The sequence below is a fragment of the Xyrauchen texanus genome, chromosome 5, assembly GCF_025860055.1.
Source record: "Xyrauchen texanus isolate HMW12.3.18 chromosome 5, RBS_HiC_50CHRs, whole genome shotgun sequence".
Lineage (NCBI taxonomy): Eukaryota > Metazoa > Chordata > Actinopteri > Cypriniformes > Catostomidae > Xyrauchen > Xyrauchen texanus.
Window position 1 is genome coordinate 42,363,496 of NC_068280.1, and position 18,085 is coordinate 42,381,580.

General features: G+C 36.3%; 1 protein-coding gene across 3 annotated transcripts; it reads right to left on the reverse strand.

Annotated features, from left to right (window-relative positions):
- Positions 1 to 3,307: 3,307 nt before the first annotated feature.
- LOC127643472 (clathrin light chain A-like) lies at positions 3,308 to 16,915 on the reverse strand. 3 transcript variants are annotated; one of them, XM_052126260.1, is made up of 7 exons: positions 16,632 to 16,915; positions 14,614 to 14,642; positions 12,545 to 12,662; positions 12,086 to 12,197; positions 8,537 to 8,590; positions 6,702 to 6,737; positions 3,308 to 4,147 (listed from the first exon to the last, which is right to left on the reverse strand). In XM_052126260.1, the coding sequence occupies exons 1-7, from the start codon at positions 16,813 to 16,815 to the stop codon at positions 3,976 to 3,978; spliced, it is 705 nt and encodes a 234-aa protein (XP_051982220.1). In that variant the 5' UTR covers positions 16,816 to 16,915; the 3' UTR covers positions 3,308 to 3,975. The 3 variants fall into 3 exon arrangements, with proteins under 3 accessions (XP_051982220.1, XP_051982221.1, XP_051982222.1); XM_052126261.1 differs by lacking the exon at positions 6,702 to 6,737; XM_052126262.1 differs by lacking the exons at positions 6,702 to 6,737; positions 8,537 to 8,590 and having other exon boundaries at positions 3,310 to 4,147; positions 16,632 to 16,912.
- Between the last annotated feature and the right edge of the window lie 1,170 nt (positions 16,916 to 18,085).

Genomic DNA, 18,085 nt, shown 5'->3' on the forward strand with positions numbered 1-18,085 from the left:
TGAGAATCATGCTAATTTGGTACTAGAAAATCACTTGCCATTATATCAAACACTGCTGAAAGCTATTTGGTTCATTAAACGAAGCTTAACATTGTCTTTTGTGTTTGTTTTTGAGTTGCCACAGTATAAAATAGACTGGCAAGATCAATATTAGGTCAAAAATGGCAAAGAAATGAACCACTTTCTCTAGAAACTCGTCAGTCAATCATTGTTTTGAGGAATGAAGGCTATAGAATGCTTGAAGATTTGATACAAAGGTGTACACTACAGTCTTCAAAGACAAAGGACAACTTTCTCTAACAAGGATGTGGAAGGCCCAGACTAAATAAGTGGATAAGTATATCAGTCTCATGCAGCTGTCAGCAGTGCATTTGAGCACTTGTTGAATTGAGTGCATGTGCGTGCAGTGAGGAAGTGCTTTATCACATAGTTATTGAACTTAAGATGCTACAGATGTATGAACCTTTCTAAACCTGTTAATTCAACATGCAAATGGCATTATACCGTATCTCTGTATGTGAGCGACGTGATAAAACTTTATCGTTCCTGTTTATAATCAACAAAGCTGGTAACATTGCATGTGCATGATGGCAAGTGCCTTAAATATCACAAGTCATAATGCAGCACATTTGCAAGTGTAAAATTACAAATGCTTTGTGTAATGTACCAGCTGCATGGTGAAGAGAGACAATTAAACATCTGTTACACCTCTCATCTCCATCTCTAGTTCCATCCTGGTCAGATATTAATGGAGACTCAGCAAATTCCCCAGCAATCTGACATAGTTCCAAATATATCCATCGCAATCTTCATTTGAATTGTGCAGATGTTGCTGAGTCATTGGCGGAAGCTCGTGCCATTGACACCCACAAACAGGCATTCTGCTTCTCACACACTGCATCAGTTCGGTGTTGTGCTCACACACTAAAAATACCAAATGCAACAATTAATAATAATAATTATTATTATTATTATTATTAATAATAATAATATCAACAAAAATAATATCTGGATGTGTTAAATAGCCATACTGTTAATAAAACGTTATTAATGATACGATAATTTGGCAGAACATTAACTTTTGGTGTATGAATCATATCTCTGATGTTCATTGTTAAATGTTTATTTTTGCTTCATTTTATAGCAAAAACATTTGGAAATATGTGAAAGAGAAAAAAGTTTTGTTTCAGTAACAGTGCACATTATGTAGAGATCATGCATTTTTGTAATTACTGAAACATGTCATTTTCAAATTGAATTGTTTAAATTAAATAATTTGACTTAAAAAGATGACAGCATCACAAGGTTAGAAAAAAATACCTTTGTAGGTAAAAAAAAAAAAAGTTTGGCACCTCTGCTCTAGAAAAACCTGGAAATAGTCAGATTTTTTTTGTTGAATGGCGTAACACCTAGATGATATTTGTTGACCATTATTTATTTAAAAAAAAATAAATAAATTATAATTTTTTTTCAGGCTCAATAAATGGCTGATGTCTGATGGCAACAGATAAAACACACATGAAGCACACGTTCATAATTTGATGGGTTTTCCTCGAATACTGGATTGCTTGTGCCATGATATTAATTTACCTGTACACACACATGCAAGTAAAAGTATGTGAACCCTTTGGAATTAGCTGGTTTTCTGCATTAATTGGCCAAAATATGCGATCTCATCTTCATCAAAGTCACAAGTATCGATAAACACAATGTGCTTCAGCTAACAAAACAAAACAATTATAATCTTTCATCTCTTTATTGAACACATCCCATTATACATTCACAGTGCTATGGAAAAAGTAAGTGAACCCTTGTATTTAATAACTCCGCAGCAATAACATCAACCAAGCATTTCCGGTAGCTGCGGTTTAGTCCTGCGCAACGTTCAGAAGAATTGAACATAATTGCTTCAGCTCAGTCATATTCTTGGGATGTCGAGTCTGAACGGCTCTTTTGAGGTCATTACACAGCAACTCTATTGGGTTATGGTCTGGGCTCTGACTTGACCACTCTAGAAGATGTATTTTCTTTTGGGAAGTAATTCTGTAGTGGATTAATTTTGATGTGTAAGGTCGCATCACCCAAATTCTACTGAGCTTCACCTGGCGCAAAGTCACTTTGACATTATCCTGTACGATATCTTGATAAATTTGGGAATTAATTTTTCCCTCGATGATGGGAAGCGGTCCAGGCCCCAAAGCAGCCCCAAATCATGATGCTCCCACCACTGTACTTCGCCACTGGGGTGATGTTTTCATGTTGGTATGCGGTGCCCTTTTTACGCCATGCATGTTCTTCGCAAAAAATTCATCCTTGGTTTCATCAGTCCACAAAACATTTGACCTGTAACGTTATGGTGGTCTATAGCAAATTTCAGGTGCACAGCTATGTTTTTGTTGGAAAGCAGCAGCTTCTTTTGTGGTGTCCTGCCATGGATACCATGGCTGTTTAATGTTTTATGTATAGTAGATTCGTGAACAGAGATTTTAACCAGTTCCAATGATTCATTCAAGTCTTTAGCTGTCACCCAATGGTACTTTTAACTCATTTGAGCATTTAGCGGTGTGCCCTTTGAGTCGTCTTGGCTGGGCAGCCACTTCTAAGGAGTAGTCACAGTACTAAATCGTCTCCATCTCCCAACTATGGATAGATGCATATCTAAGCTATCTGAGATAACGTTATAACCATTTCCAGCTTTATGCAAAGCAACCATTCTTGATCGTAGGTTTTCGAGATCTCTTTTTTATTTTATGAGGCATGGTTCACGTCAGCAGATGCTTCTTGTGAATAGCAAACAATGTGCTTTTCATATAGTTAAAGAAGCTTTAACCTACACCTCCAATCTCACTCCTAATTAGCTTTGGCTGAATTTATAACCCTATGGGGTTCACAACCTACACTTAATGTTTCAATGATGTGTTCAATGAGAACAATACAATCATGTGTGTTATTTCAAACAGACTGTGTTCATTCATTATTGTAATTTAGATGATCAAACCAGATTTTAAGACATATTTATACAGAAATGCAAGTAATTCCAAAGGGTTCATAGTTTTTCTTGCCACTGTAGAACACCATCACTACTGTGGAATGCATTGCTAAAATAACATTGTGGAAATGTTAAAGATTACATTTAGATGATCAGAGTTACCACCTTTTTTGATCAGTGAATTTTCATGACTTTGTAAGGTGTTTTTGGTTACTGGATACAGTTTTTTTTATTATTTTTATTTAAAATAATTCAATCAATTTTGCTATATTAATTTGAATTTAGACAGATTTGATTTCAACTATTTGACTGATAATTCACTCAAAGAAAAGATTTGTTGACAAGTGGGACATCACAAAAGTATTGCTTAGTTTTAATGTTAACAAATACATCTTAAAAGTTTAACCTTTTTTCTATTGGGCTAGACACTCTCACAAACACATTTCAATTGGGTTTAATCATACTGAAACAATAGACAACAAGAGGCAACATTTACTGTGGCAAAGCTCTGTTCTTCCACAATGTGTGCCATTACTGAAGCGTACAGAGGACCAGTCTTTATGTACATAGTTACACACACATAGGATATATCCACCATCTGTATACAACATACACAAGACATGTAGTACTTTATTCCCAAAAGAGGTTAGGGAGGGAAATGCATAGATTTATAGTGTCACAATGCCACACACTGTTTCTACATGGAAAAGAAAGTGAAGACAGTTATGGAGTTTGGTCCTTAAAATAGACACCAAAAAATAAAAACAATCTGAATATCATTATGTATACATTTATAGATGGAGAATATATATATATATATATATATACCTATATCATCTTATGCAATAACATAATATAGATTATTTATACACTGAAATGATCTCAAAACCATTGGGATGGAAACAGAGCCAAAAGAATTCACAAACAAATGAATGTCGTGAGGCCCAATAGCTGCAGGGAATTTGGTGGGATATCAGAAACGGAGCTTAGCGCATGAGCGGGGACTGTTTAAGGGAGATAAGGACAGAGCGCATGCGGGAGACATCCTTGGCCTGCTTGCTGGACTTGGGGTTGAAGTCGCAAAGGCGTGCCACACGCTCCCATTCTGTGCCAGGGCTGTTTTCATCCAGCTCAGACACCATGGCTTCCTCGGCGGCCCTGTCGAAAATAAAAGCACAATCAGCCTTGGACAGATACAGCAGACAATCTCAGACACATCTTGCTGCAGTACACAACCGCTGACCTCCTTTACACCTCATCCTATTGGAAGATGCTTAATCTAGGGATACTGCTTTCTGGAAGTTTATTGGCAGAGCCATATAAGACATGAACGTCTTGATGACCAATTACTATAGATAATGTCTCAGCAAAACCACAATACAAGGGTTGTGAAAGTCCAAAAGAATGGCAGAAAAGTTTAGGAGGCAAGAGGCAAGTGCACCAAAGCAGTATTGTGTCTTGATGAAAAAACATTGGTCATTTCCATCCAACAATAGTACATCCATAGACATTCTTCAGGTTACCACATCCAAAACAGATGGTAGTTCATCATGCCCCAACCCACCATTACCAGAACAAGTGTTGATCTTGAAGGCTGGAAAAGGTTCCATATCAGCCACAATTAATACATTTACAATGATTCAGTTGGTTAAAACAATTAATTGTACTTGAAAATCCTTTTATGCTGGACATTCCTCATCTCTTGATGGTCAAAGGAATGCCAAGTAATCAAGTATGCTAATGAGCCTTCAATATGGTGGATTGACAGGCAAATTAGCTCATTTTAGCCAATAAATCATTGTGCAAAGGCTGAACATGCCATGTGCTGGCAGTGACCAAAAGCGGGGCCTTCTGCGGAGCATGGGGGCGCTAAACCAGTTTTCTGGCCTGCCAAACACTCGAGTGTTTGGAATAAACAAAACATTATCCAAAAAAAAAATCAGTTCAACTAACACATAACGTATAACAGAATGTTAGAAGTGTTCTTTTATATTTTCTAAACTGTCCAATGGTTAAACAGACAGTGCAATGTAGGACTGGGCGATACATAGAATTTCCACGCTATATTTGCGATGATTCTTATGGCGATATAAAATTAAGCAATATCGCGAGTATCGCAATTGTCTTAGACCATGTCATTAGACTAGGTTTGTGATCACATGCCTTGCGACAAGAATGTGAGTTAATAATAAATCTTAACGTCTATGATTTAAATTCAGTTGTAAAACTATTTGAGTTGTAATTTAGTTATTTCTATGAATCCGATATATCAAATATTTTAGCTTCTATGAACGGTTTCGAAACTCAATTCAATTTCTCGATCACTTGCAAATGTTTATGGCAGCCACGGCGTGGCTTTTATTTATATGATTTTCTGTTAACAATTCTTGGATGAGCATTCTTCTGCCTATGCGGACAGTACAACGTAGTGAAATAATCCTCTGACAATGTTTCCTGCATAGCTAAACCATGTCCAATGTGACAAGAATGTATTTTTTTATTTCTAGGGATGTCAAAACATCTATATTTTGATTATTGATTCAGTTGTTTTGTAAAAATTTATTTTATTTTTTAAACAATGACATATTAACGTTAGCCTGGGCTTCTCAGTTAGTCTGGCGTAATAGCGCTGGGAGACCACAAGAGGGTGATATAACATTTACAGAAGTCGGTCATGGGTTGAAAGTGTCTCACACACATATCGATGTGACATAGCATATGGCAGGTTTTGTATTTCAAGAATAAACAGTGACGTTGGTGAGTTTGCAGTTTAGTTTATGAAACTGGAGCAACTGCACAAACTGACCGATTAGAATTGGCGATGTTTATTATGCAATATTTCTGTATGTAGCCTTAAACAGGTCTTTCATTCAAGCTGTCAAACCACAAAAAGACATTTGTAAATGAAAATACATTGTTTGGGCTATATGAAAGATACATCTACACAATATGTCATCCACTGATGGCTAGATTCAATAATTTTTGTCCTTTGTGATTTAGGGTCAAATTTAATGGGAAACTATGCAAGTTGAGCTCTGTGGCGCGGCAGAATTTCGCACAGCCTCTGGAGACGGTGAGTAGCAGCAGTTGCATTTTGGGTTCGCACCTTCGTAAAATATAATAGTTTCGAATTTTAGAACATGCCATGTCTTCCACTCGATGCGTTAAGTGTGCGACTCAATTTAATTTGTGGATTCGTGAAAGGAATCACTAAGGAACCGGAAACGTTAAACTACGATTCCCATTTGTACTTGCCAACAATGCAAATCCATAAATATTGAAAACATTATATATTTTATTTCCAGCTATATCGCCCAGTCCTAATGCTATCACAGTCATAAAGATGACTACATTTGAACCATTTGGCATGGTAAACTATTACCGTTTCAACCCGTCCCATTACAAACCCTTTTCTGCTGCCGTGGACTCAGACCAGTAGAGTTGCAATAGCCTCTCCACTATCACACAATATACACAGCAAAATGGGTATGAAAAGCCAATGAGGTCATCACTGTCACATCAACTACATCAACGCACAGGACTAGTGCACTAACACATCACCACAAAAGGACACCCAGAATCTTAACTCTAACAGAAACATGTTGATAAAAAAAAAGACAGCAATTCATTGGTGTAGAAACTGGCAAAAAAAGTGTTGTTTGATCCCTGAGTCTATTTGGTTTTCTTGTCTTTTTTTTTTTTTTTACTTAACTGGTCTAGGCGGTAGCAAGGATGGTTAATGTGAGTGCTTAAAGGTGCATAGAGAAAAGAAAAACAAGGAGAAACAGATCACAAGTCAGATATATAGAAAACCAAAAGAAATGAGATTTATGCAGATGACCAAAGCAGGCATGCACTGTTCAAATCCCATGTCATCTTAAAGGAATGTTTCTAGTGCGCTTAGCTTGCAGCCGTCATTGATGTATGCACCGCTTGCGGCATTCGGCGGTCTCAACCAATGCTTTAATTGAGAGACATTTATCAAGCAAAAGAAAAGCAGCTAACATTTGAAATAATTCTGCAGAATAGGCAGAAGCGGAAAGAGATCCATGGAGGGCATGAGGGCTGCAGAACTAAGAGGACAGTTCTAGCCTGGGACAGCTTGGCTCAACCTAGGCACACAATACTCTCAAATACTCCAACACCAGCATAAGAAGCAACTAGGTGTCCGGCAAAACACCAGCCATGGGCACAACATTTTTTATGCATGCCATCTTGGACTTCAAAATTTAAATTTTACAGTTTTCGATGCCATTGTAGAACTTCAATATACACAGTCAGCCATGATTAATTTAATACAGGAGTGATAGTGTCCAATAACAGGGTGGTTACTGAGATTAAGCAAGTAGTATTTGGCCAGTCATGTGATCCTAACATGGCACCTCTCCATGTAGAATAAATCAGCTTTTATAAGGTTAATGATGTGACTGAAGTCTTCATCTCATGATAGTGGTCATGATTGCCACAAAAATAAAAATCACCTTTAAAAGATGCACAAAACAAAAAATGTAAAATAGAAGAAAAAAAAAAAAAAAGTACTTTTGACAATTATATTTTAAATGGTGTTTAATTCTACATAGATATGGTCGCTCCTCATGGTGGCCACCACTTTGAGATCTCATGACCAGCCAAATACTACGTATATACTCGTATAATTATACCCGTATAATTTTATACAAATAAATCAATCTATCATGGGTGATAAAAATGCCTGCAAATAGGGTATTTTAACAATGGTATCGGAAACAAAAAACATTGTTTTGTGTAATGTTGCATTTATCTCAATAGGTTTCAGTAAAAAGCCAAAGACCATTGTCATATCGACCAGCGATCCATAAACAAAAATTACTTGGTGCACCTTTGACCAAGCCATACATTTTGTTTATGCTTAAAGCGTATCTTGTAAACTTTGGGATTATAAGTGTAAAAAAGTCCACAAGTGCAAGAATACAAACTGGATTTGTATTGATGGCAATTATGATCTTGGCTAGTTTTGATTTATTACCTGGCTTTGATATCACCCAGAGACATAGTTGCTTATAAATAAACTACTGCTGTATTATAGAGACTACTTCACTACTATTAAAGCACTACCATTTCAATCATCTTAATATTAATGCTAGACAATAAATGAATCTAATCTCACAATTTATACATTTATCAAATTTTAAATGTCAACAAAATGCACACAATGGCAAATGTACAAAATAAAAATGAGTAAAACTTGTTATAAATGGACATGAAAAGCAAATAAAGATTGCCACGAAAATAAATATGAATATATGCAACACGTTTCAGAAATAACTGACACAAGTGAGAAATGACAGTGGTTTTTTTTTTTCCAATTTAAATATAAGGGGTAAAATGGAAGACATGCAGAGTATGCTGAATTATTCATCAAATCATTAGATACGATTACCCTTACTTTAGATATTAGGTAAACCAAGAGATTGGTTAGAAATGTGTGGCAGGTGATGAAATAAAGTTAAGATGGTGTGTTAATGAGAGATGCATGTGAAAAGAAAGGATGTTAGTTTAGCAACATACACATAACCAATCAGATCAGCGAAGGGTTGTTTGTAGAAATCCTCATCCAGCACCCTGGTAGTCCCAGAGGAGAGCAGCGAAGTAGGAGAGAACAGAGAGAGTGGTAAAAAGGAGAAACACACACTCATACATAGCCAAAACTTACTGCCGTTACCATACAAGTGTTAACAAGCCACATATAAAAGTGAACAACGCGTACACAAAGACATACAGATGGAGACACATGCAAAGCACACAAGAAAGAGACAGACAAACAAACGGGGACATAAAAAAAAAAAAAAAGAATATAGAGAGCATTGATTTAATAGTGGAATGATGACAGATATACAAGCACCGTGCATAGAGAGAGAGAAGGGGACAGTTTCAAGGCCTCATTGCACTACGGAGTTAAAGGGACAGTTCATTAAAAATAAAACTTCTGTTATAATTTACTTTTTATATGTTGTTCCAAATCCATATGACTTTCTTCTGTATAACAATAGTAGTAACCATTCACTTTTATCTTAAGGGTGAAGGGGTGGTGACACTAGGCTTTGAGCATGCCAATTTTTTTCGTACAACGCATCTGAACAGGATATGAAGTCACGTGGGAGGACTTCTGGTGTAAGTAAATAATCGAATCACAAAAAAAAAAAAAAAAAGTAACAAAAGTAATATTATATAAAGAATTTAAATAATATATTGTCTACTCACTTTCCTGCAACAATAAATCTCCCAGCTTTGAAATATGCATCTTTTGAATTGAGCCAAGAGGTCACTGTATGAAATTTCAGACTCCTATTGGTCGCGCGTCCTCTTGTCTTACAAAATCACGTTTCAGAGTTCAATAAGCTCGAACTTTGGTCCACAGCTTAGTGCAAAATTTCTTAGCATGAGCTTGCGTTTCCAGTCTGCTGTATTCAGATGCATTTGAATTGAAATGAGTGGAGCGCGATGTGTAGTGTGACTGCCCCTTGACTGAGGCTGTCAGTCAATAACATTCAGCCTAGTGTTTCTTGGAATTAACAATGAGGATTTTGTAATGAACTCTCTCTTTAAGCCGGCCTTGTGCCCGATTCAGAGTAAAGATACAATGACGCATATAAGTAATTCTAAAATATGTTGTCTCTGAACTACCACAACCCCAAATATTAAGAGACGGCTGTGATGCTAATTTGTTTTTTTGAAAATGAAATGCTGCATCAGAGCCAACATGTACTCTGCTGATGTCATGACAATCAGCACTACATGCCTAAAGTCAGATTATTAGTGTCATCACTATTTATATGTACAACAATGTAAACTGCTAAAAATATGAAAATTTATGTTTTGAAAACAATTGCACTGGTGCAGTGAAATGAAAAAGAGTGCTTTAATCCATCCTAATAACATGGATACAGTAACTGTTTAAGGTTGGGCCAGGCATGATCATGTGACCATATCAACACTGCAGAAGAGTCATGTGATCATTCCTCAAGGTCAGATTCCCCATTCATGCTCACTTCTCAAAATGTCTGTACATTTCTGTAATTGTTTTATAGCAAGTCCTACTGCTAAAATGGTTACCATTACTCTAATTTTCTTAAACAAAAATTAACTCATCATTTACTCACGCTCATGTAGTTCCAAACCTGTATTAATTTCTTTCGCTGAACACAAAGGAGATATTTTGAAGATTGTAAATAATCCCGTTTAAATCACAATTTTGGTCAGTTCATCACAAAGCTATTGTGTGGCTTCAGATAACTTAGAATTAGTGCACAAGTTAAACTGACTATTCTTAAGGCCGCGATGTACTCCATTCGAAATCGAAGGTTCCAAACCAAATCTGGCCAAAAGAAGGACATATAATGCTTTCATAATTCTTTTGTCTCTATTCTGCCGTTAACACTTTTATATACTCATCTTTACAGTAGTATCAGTGTCATCATAATTTACAATAAGAGTGTAATCGTGAATATTCTGGCCGCATATAGCGTGTTAGCACATAGCATCATGAATTCAGAATGTAAACAAGACAAATTGTACATTTTCTACTCCATATATATTAATCGAGTGATTAATAAAATCATCTATTACTGATCTAATGTGAATTCTACTCCTAGAATGAGGCATAAAGTTATTGATAACTAGGCTTGGGATCAATGCCTTTTTCACGCATCGATAATCAGAAGATTTTCCCGATGATCAGCGTTATATCTCTCTTCACACATATTTCTCAAAACAACTTTAATAAAGTGTGAGCAGCAGGGTATATTAAAGGAACCACATACCGGATGCATCTGATAAATGACGTTGTGTAATAAAATTAGAAACAATTATTTATTTCTATAAAACGTACGCACACACCACCAATGCTCAGCGTCAACATTCTGAAGTGCCACGGAGTGCAACTCGTATAGTTTTACGTTCAATTTGACCCAATTATAATCAAAAAGGACAACGATTTTTTACTCAAGCCATCACTGGATGATCTATTGTGAACGCATCTTTCACAGAGCCTATTTTCAGGTACAAGTATGTTGTTTTGTGGTTTGACAGCTTGAATGAAAAACTTTATTAACGTTACATACAGAGAAATTGCATAATAAGCATTATCATTTCTGATCGTTCAGTTCGAGCAGTTTCATAAACTAACCTGTTCATCAATGTCACTATTTAATCTTGAAGAAATACAAAAACATTCATCACTTTGGACTGCTACCTCCTGAGCTGCAGGTGTGTGTGTGAGAGATACATGTTATATCTCCCTCTTGTGGTCTCCCAATGCTATAACGCCAGACTGTTAAACAGAGGCCAACTGAGTGTATTGAAAGCATGCGCATTGGGCTTCTAATTTAATAGTCGGCTAACTTTAAAATGTTGATGCCTCAAAAATATATTGATAAAATAATGTGCCAATCAGTAATTTATATATTTTAATTTTATGGCATTCCTATTTATAACAAATTTTAATGTCACATTAGTTAAGGTTTTGCTGAGTGTCCTCATATTTAAATGTACTTCTAATGTCTGAATATTTGCAAACATTATACCGTTGCTCAGCTGATTCTTTTGACAGAGAAAAACTTCTCCGAATGTATATCAGGGCCTTTTGAGGAGTTTTTTTTTTTTTTTTTTTTGGAACTTGGCATTTAAAAAAAAAAATAATCCACTTCCATTTTATGGAAAACAGCTGCTGCGACACACTTGGCAAAATGTCTCCTTTTGTTTTACGTGGAAGGAAAAGTCACAGGTTTGGTACAATATAAATGTGAGAAAATAACAGGATTTTCATTTGTGGATGAACCATTCTTTAAGGAAAGGTCCATCAATTGTTCACAACGTGGTAACAACTATTTCCCCTTTGAATACTCAGTGACCCCGCAAACATTTTTGACAGAGTGAGATGCACTCCTGCACCTCTTCTGTGCTTTTGGCACCAAATAGGTAGAGAATAAAAGAAGCTGTCCTTCTATAAAAAGAAATCATACTAATCTGATTCTTATTTAGAATACACTGGCTATAGAGGTGGAACAGACCCACTAAGATTCTCTTGTAGATTTCAGCTGCTTCCACAATGTTGTGTACCTGTTGTTCACTTTGGTCTTCTCCAGCTGCTCGTTCTGCCTGGTGTGCCACTCCTCCAACTCCAGCTTTGCCTTTTCTTTCCATTCTGCCTCCTGCGTACGCGAATTAGCATCTGAAAACAGCACAGGGGAACATCTTTCATACTTGCGTGTCCTTTGTAGCTTTAGAAAATTCAATCAATAATAAAAATTCTGTCATCATTAACCAATTTCTTCCATGTAACACAAGGATTTGTTAGGCAGAATGACAGACTCAATCACCATGACTTTTACCATATGGAAAAATTATACAATGAATGCTAATGGTGACAGACTAATATACTGCCTAACATCTCCTTTTGTGTTCCACAGAGGAGAGATTGATATTGGTTTGGATTGAAATGAGTGGGTAAATTATGACAATGTTAATTTTAGTGGAACTATATTTTTTAAGTGATCACTATGGATACTGGTAACTTACCGAGCTGCTCCAGCCTCTCACGCTGCTCCTCTCTCCACTTCCGCAAGCTCTCTGGCTCGGCCTGCAACCGGTCTACGCTGGAGATGGCTGCATACACGTCTGAAGGACCATTGCTCTCCTTTAGAACACACACAGCAAAAACTGGGGGTTCTAAACTCTGCTCTTTTAGAAAACTATATAGAATACAGTACACAAGCAAGAGATCAAATAGCAACTATACTAGTGTGTACTTTTTTTTTTACCTTTACGGTTTACTGTAAAATATGCTTTATCTCATATTAATGCATTTATCCATCGGTACAGCTAGCCAAAGCACTTTTTTTCATATTGCGTCCTATACTGTGCCTTGCCAGTTCAGGGCTACAAATGTTATAAGTGCATTATATATGATGTTTACACCACATACTGCATATTTACCAAATATGTTTCAGACCACACACAAACTCTCTTGAATAATACCATACAATCATTAAAATCCATTGTAACTCTTGAAATCCCACCTTGGTTGCAGGGTTGCTGCACAGTTTATAAATTCAAATATAAGACTTTTTAAGACCCTTTTCAAGACCTGAACAAATAAAAATGAATACTGTATCCCCATGCCAAAACAAACCCACACAATCTCAAAATAAATCATGTATCATAGACTGTTACACATTCATACAGGGGCACACATTCAACATGGCCTTAACCATGCTTATCAGTAAAACAGTAGGACATACGCGAGTTTAAAAAACTTAAGGCATGTTTTCCTCATATTTGTATCACAATAAATTTGGTTTATGTACCATTATATAAATACAAATTATAGGTCAACTGATACTGGATTTTGCTAATGCGACAATGTGCGGAAAGAAAGGCAATTAATCAGCCAATAGTTTTTAAAATTGGTAGCCCATATTAAATGTTCCTAGTCTTTCCTTCCAGGAGGGCCTCACACAGGCTACAAGAGTCCAAATTGAATTAAATTCCTGGTGCAGTTTATGGTGCAACTAAAATACCAATAACCAGGAGAAAAGAAATATGTGATTCATAGTGCAGAACTTTTATCTTTAAAGGCTGAAATACACCAGGGACTCTCATTTTGAAATGTATGCGCTTCACTGCTTCCAGCTGCTCTTTAAATTTTCCAAATTGAAGACCTCTTTAAATGATAATTGGTACTTTTGATGAATCATTTAAGACTTTTTATGACCTTACATTTTGGAAAACTGAATTTAAGACATTTAAATACTTAAGGATCCACGGAAACCTTATATATCATAACATAACTATATAGTCTGTAAGTGCTACGTGCTAAATAGTTAATTAGGACTCTGCTCGCTGTCATTTGCTAAAAAAAAATAAAAAAAAGCATGTGATGTTATGATGGTGGTATGAGCTGCCAGCTTCAAATTTACATTCAAACATTCTTAAATCAAGGTCTATTTACTTTGAAGCATGCAGAACATGCAAACTATATATTTATCTCATTAAATCGCTGTCTTTGCGGTTTTATAATCACAATAGGACACAACGTGATATTCACTTGTGTGCTGAATGTTTGCGCAATGAGATTCTTAAGTCAGACTGAATCATTTTTACTAGTACAAGTACATGGGTGCAGTATTGGACCGATTCCAAAACCAGTATCGGTACATCCCTAATTATCAGCTAATCAGTATTTTCATCAGTACATCCCTAGTAACGTTTGGTATTGGGGAACTCATATTAAATCTATGATTTCTGATTCAGTTTTGTGCCAGCAAGGTGAGCCTTTCTACAAAAACTTAACAATACTAGTTTATAGCCTCACAGACAAAGCTAACAAACCCTTTATCTAATATGTATATGTATAACCTTTTAGATATGTGATGTTTACAACAATTATGGCAAAACAATACATAATTTCTTGAGTTTCTATTGAGTTACACAAACGGTTCCTAAAGCTAAATACAATCACAATCAGCTACTGAAAGAAGATACACAAGAAGACAATGTAAAATAATAAATACTATGTAAAAATACTAAAACATATTTTGCCAGATAGAATACAGGGAAGGTTTCTTCAAGGACTTTAGCTTTCTTACCCCATGCAGATCTCCATTCACTGTTCCACCTGAAAGGACAAAGAAAAAAGACCACCACATTAAAATTGACATTATCCAGTCAGACTGTCTTGCAGTATTGTCCATTTACAATGTATCATCCTCAGTTCTGTTTAAGTAAATTTAGAGTGGACAAAAAGGGACATAAGATACATGGAAAAAAAACAGGATACATGGTTTTTCTTACTGCCAAAGTCTCTGAATTTGCTGACTTTCTTCCTGAATCAGTAAAAAAAAAACAATATAACATTTCTTTACTAGGGATGTTTTGGTCAGCAACATTTAAATGTTTTCAATTTGATTAATCAATGAATACATATGCAGTACATATTATGCACACAATAATCACTAATGATAGGTGAAATCGGTCTTTAGCACATTGAGTTAATTTATATCTACACTTAATGGATGCAATGCATACAACATGCAAGCCCAAGTATTTTTTCTGCACACTGCAATGCATGTTGTTTCCAAGACTGCTGTCTACAGGATCCAAGTCAGTGCGCCTTTGTGCCTGTGAAACTACATCCTCGTCATAATTTATTCAAACCTTTCTGCCAGAGCAGCATTCGAACAAACTGGAAGACGACTGATATATCAGTTTTACCCATTAATCTGTGCCGATAGTTGCTTTTTGGAACTATCGGTTATCAGCAAAAATCTATACAGATAGATGCCAATGGTTTTTTCAACATTACAAAATAAGAGTCCCTGGTGTGTTTTGTGCTTATTTGTACTTAAATGTCCTATGCCATGCACCTGGTTATTATTGGGATTTTGGTTGAACAAAAAAATTGCATCTGGGATTTTATTCATTGTGGACTATTTGCCCACCATACAATTTATTTATTTTTTTAAAGTATACTAATTTTTTTACATTCTATAAATCCGGTATTGGCAAAATCCACTATCGGTTGACCTCTAGAACAAATGGCCACCAAAAAGGGAAAACCAGGCACTTATATTCATTGATAACATTTATTCCTTGTAATAAACAACCACAGATGTTTTAACACATTTGAAAGAAACATTGAGGCTTTTTAGGTGCGTTTGAAATCAAACGTTCTAAAATTCTGAGGCGTCACAGATTAATTTGAACTCTCTAATCGAAAGTCTGAATCATACATTTTTGGGCGTCACGTGTGTTTTCGAGCATTCGACCCAGACACATTCAGACATTATAGGTGCGTTTGAATCGAACATTGTAATGTAGACATATGTGGTTTATTCGAACGTTCGAATCAAACATTTTGAGCACGTCTGAATAGAACGTTCGAAGATTCGGGGGCATTGCGGGTGAATTCGGACCTTGTAATCGAACCGTTTGAGCGTTCAAAGCTTCGACTCAAACATTCCAAACGCTTTTTAAGTAGGTATCACGCTAGATTTTGAGACACAGCCGAATTCGGTCTCAACCAAACCTAAAGACGGCCACTTAGACACTACAGAATAAAGACAAAAGGAATTGAATGTTTACACACCCTTAAGCACACACAGCCTCCAGTCCAACGGTCATTATATAATAAAAATCCTCAGCGTTCAATAAACTGGATATTTGCTGATACAGCTAGTTATTAATTTATAAAGGTGCGCAATCTAATTCAAAACGACTATTATCCATTTTGAAGGCGAATGTGATTAGATTAAATAAAAAACATTCCAGTTCATCTAAAGAGGGAGACTCATAAAGAGCAGAGTTCAATAGAAAGCCATGTTTCCTGCTTCCTTTTAACTACCAGTCCATTGTGTTAAACCATTAGAATATCTAGACACATATTGGGCGCTGAGACCTGTGCTCTGTTTAGAGTACAGCAGTAATTCTTTATTATGGACACATTGCGATACTTAATGTAGAGCGTTGTGTGGAGGCTAGCTGGCTAACCAGCAGGTAAAACAGCCATTTCCCAGGTTGTTTTTTTTTTTTTAATCTAATAGTGCTATAGTAACATTTTAAGACGGTTTATTTGCCGTCGAAGGCTCAATCAGCGGTGTAAACCCACCGTCTTCTTGGCTGAATAATGAAGGCACCTCTCCGCTGTCCAGGATGCTGAAGCCCTCGTCATTCTCGATGCCAGCGATCTCACTCTCCTGCTGGGCCAGGAACGCCGCCGCAGGGTCCTCGTCTGCCCCCACACCGTTCCCTGCGCTTCCCTGAGGGGCGCTAAGCATATCAAAATCGTCCATGGCTAGCTATTTATTTTTAACGTGAGAACAGTTGAAAACACAAATCGTCCTGCTGTCTTGCTCGTCGACGGCTCCAATGTCAGTAGGGGAGGTGCCTAAGAGAGAGCGGAAGCGAAGGAACCAGTTAGCCACTCAGAGGCTGGTATTTTTGATTGGCAGTTCGATTGTCTATACAGATAAGCAGGAATTGAGCTGTGCACCAATGAAATGACTAAACCGTGGCTATACAAGTCCCGTGATCCTCAGCGTACCCTGACAGGGCGTTGCAACAGTATGGTTTGTATACGTAACAATTCAATTCAATTCAATTTATAACGAACATAAATGCGCTTTATCATAGAAAATCTCTCAATTACTTCAATACTATTGAAACTCTACGGCTATTATATGTGATAAAAGAACATGCCAGCTTTTCTTACTTTTTCGCCAGGAACACAGGGTAGTATGAAGGTGATCATGGTATCAGATGAAAATATCATAGTACTTTGAAAAATGCTATTTTACTCAATGATTTCTATACAAAATCAGTCGTCATATTACATGGTAAACGTCGTAAAAAAGCGTGGTAGTATCATGGTACTTTTGTTTAACACAAACTTGCAATTAGTGAAAACTTGACTTTAAGAGATCAATATTCTTTTTAGTTTGAAGGCTAAAAGGTATAGTTCACCCACAAAATGAAAATTCTCATAATTTACACAAAAACGACGATTTTTAGAAGAATATTTCAGCTCTGTACGTCCTCACAATGCAAGTGAAAGGGTACAATATTCTGAAGCTCCAAAATGCACGAAAAGACAAAATAAAAGTAATTCATAAGACTAGTGGCTAAATCTATATCTTCAGAAGCGATATGATAAGTGTGTGTGTGAGAAACAGATCAATATGCCAGTCAGTTTTTACCTTAAATTCCCCTCCCTGCCCAGTAGGTGGCGAAATGCACAAAGAATGAAAATTGGCAAAAACAAAAGAAGATCTGAAAGTTAAAGTGGAGATTTATATTAAAAGAGGACTTAAATATCGATCTGTTTCTTACCCTCACATATCATATTGCTTCTGATGGCATAGATTTAACCAGTCTTATGGATTACTTTTATGCTGCCTTTATGTGCTTTTTGGAGCTTCAAAATTTAATTCATTCAATTGCATTCTAAGGACCTACAGAGCTGAAATATTTCTCTAAAAATCTTCATTTGTGTTCAGCAGAAGAAAGTCATACACATCTGGGATGGCATGAAGTTATGTAAATGATGAGAATATTTTCATTTTG

What these genes read in the sequence shown, in the direction of transcription:
- LOC127643472 (XM_052126260.1), bottom strand. Translation starts at nt 16,815, where the DNA reads ATGGACGATTTTGATATGCTTAGCGCCCCTCAGGGAAGCGCAGGGAAC. An exon ending in ATTATTCAGCCAAGAAGACG is followed by an intron (nt 14,643 to 16,631) that starts GTGGGTTTACAC and finishes TTGTCCTTTCAG; the next exon opens with GTGGAACAGTGAATGGAGAT. An exon ending in GCTGATCTGATTGGTTATGT is followed by an intron (nt 6,738 to 8,536) that starts GTATGTTGCTAA and finishes TGCACCTTTAAG; the next exon opens with CACTCACATTAACCATCCTT.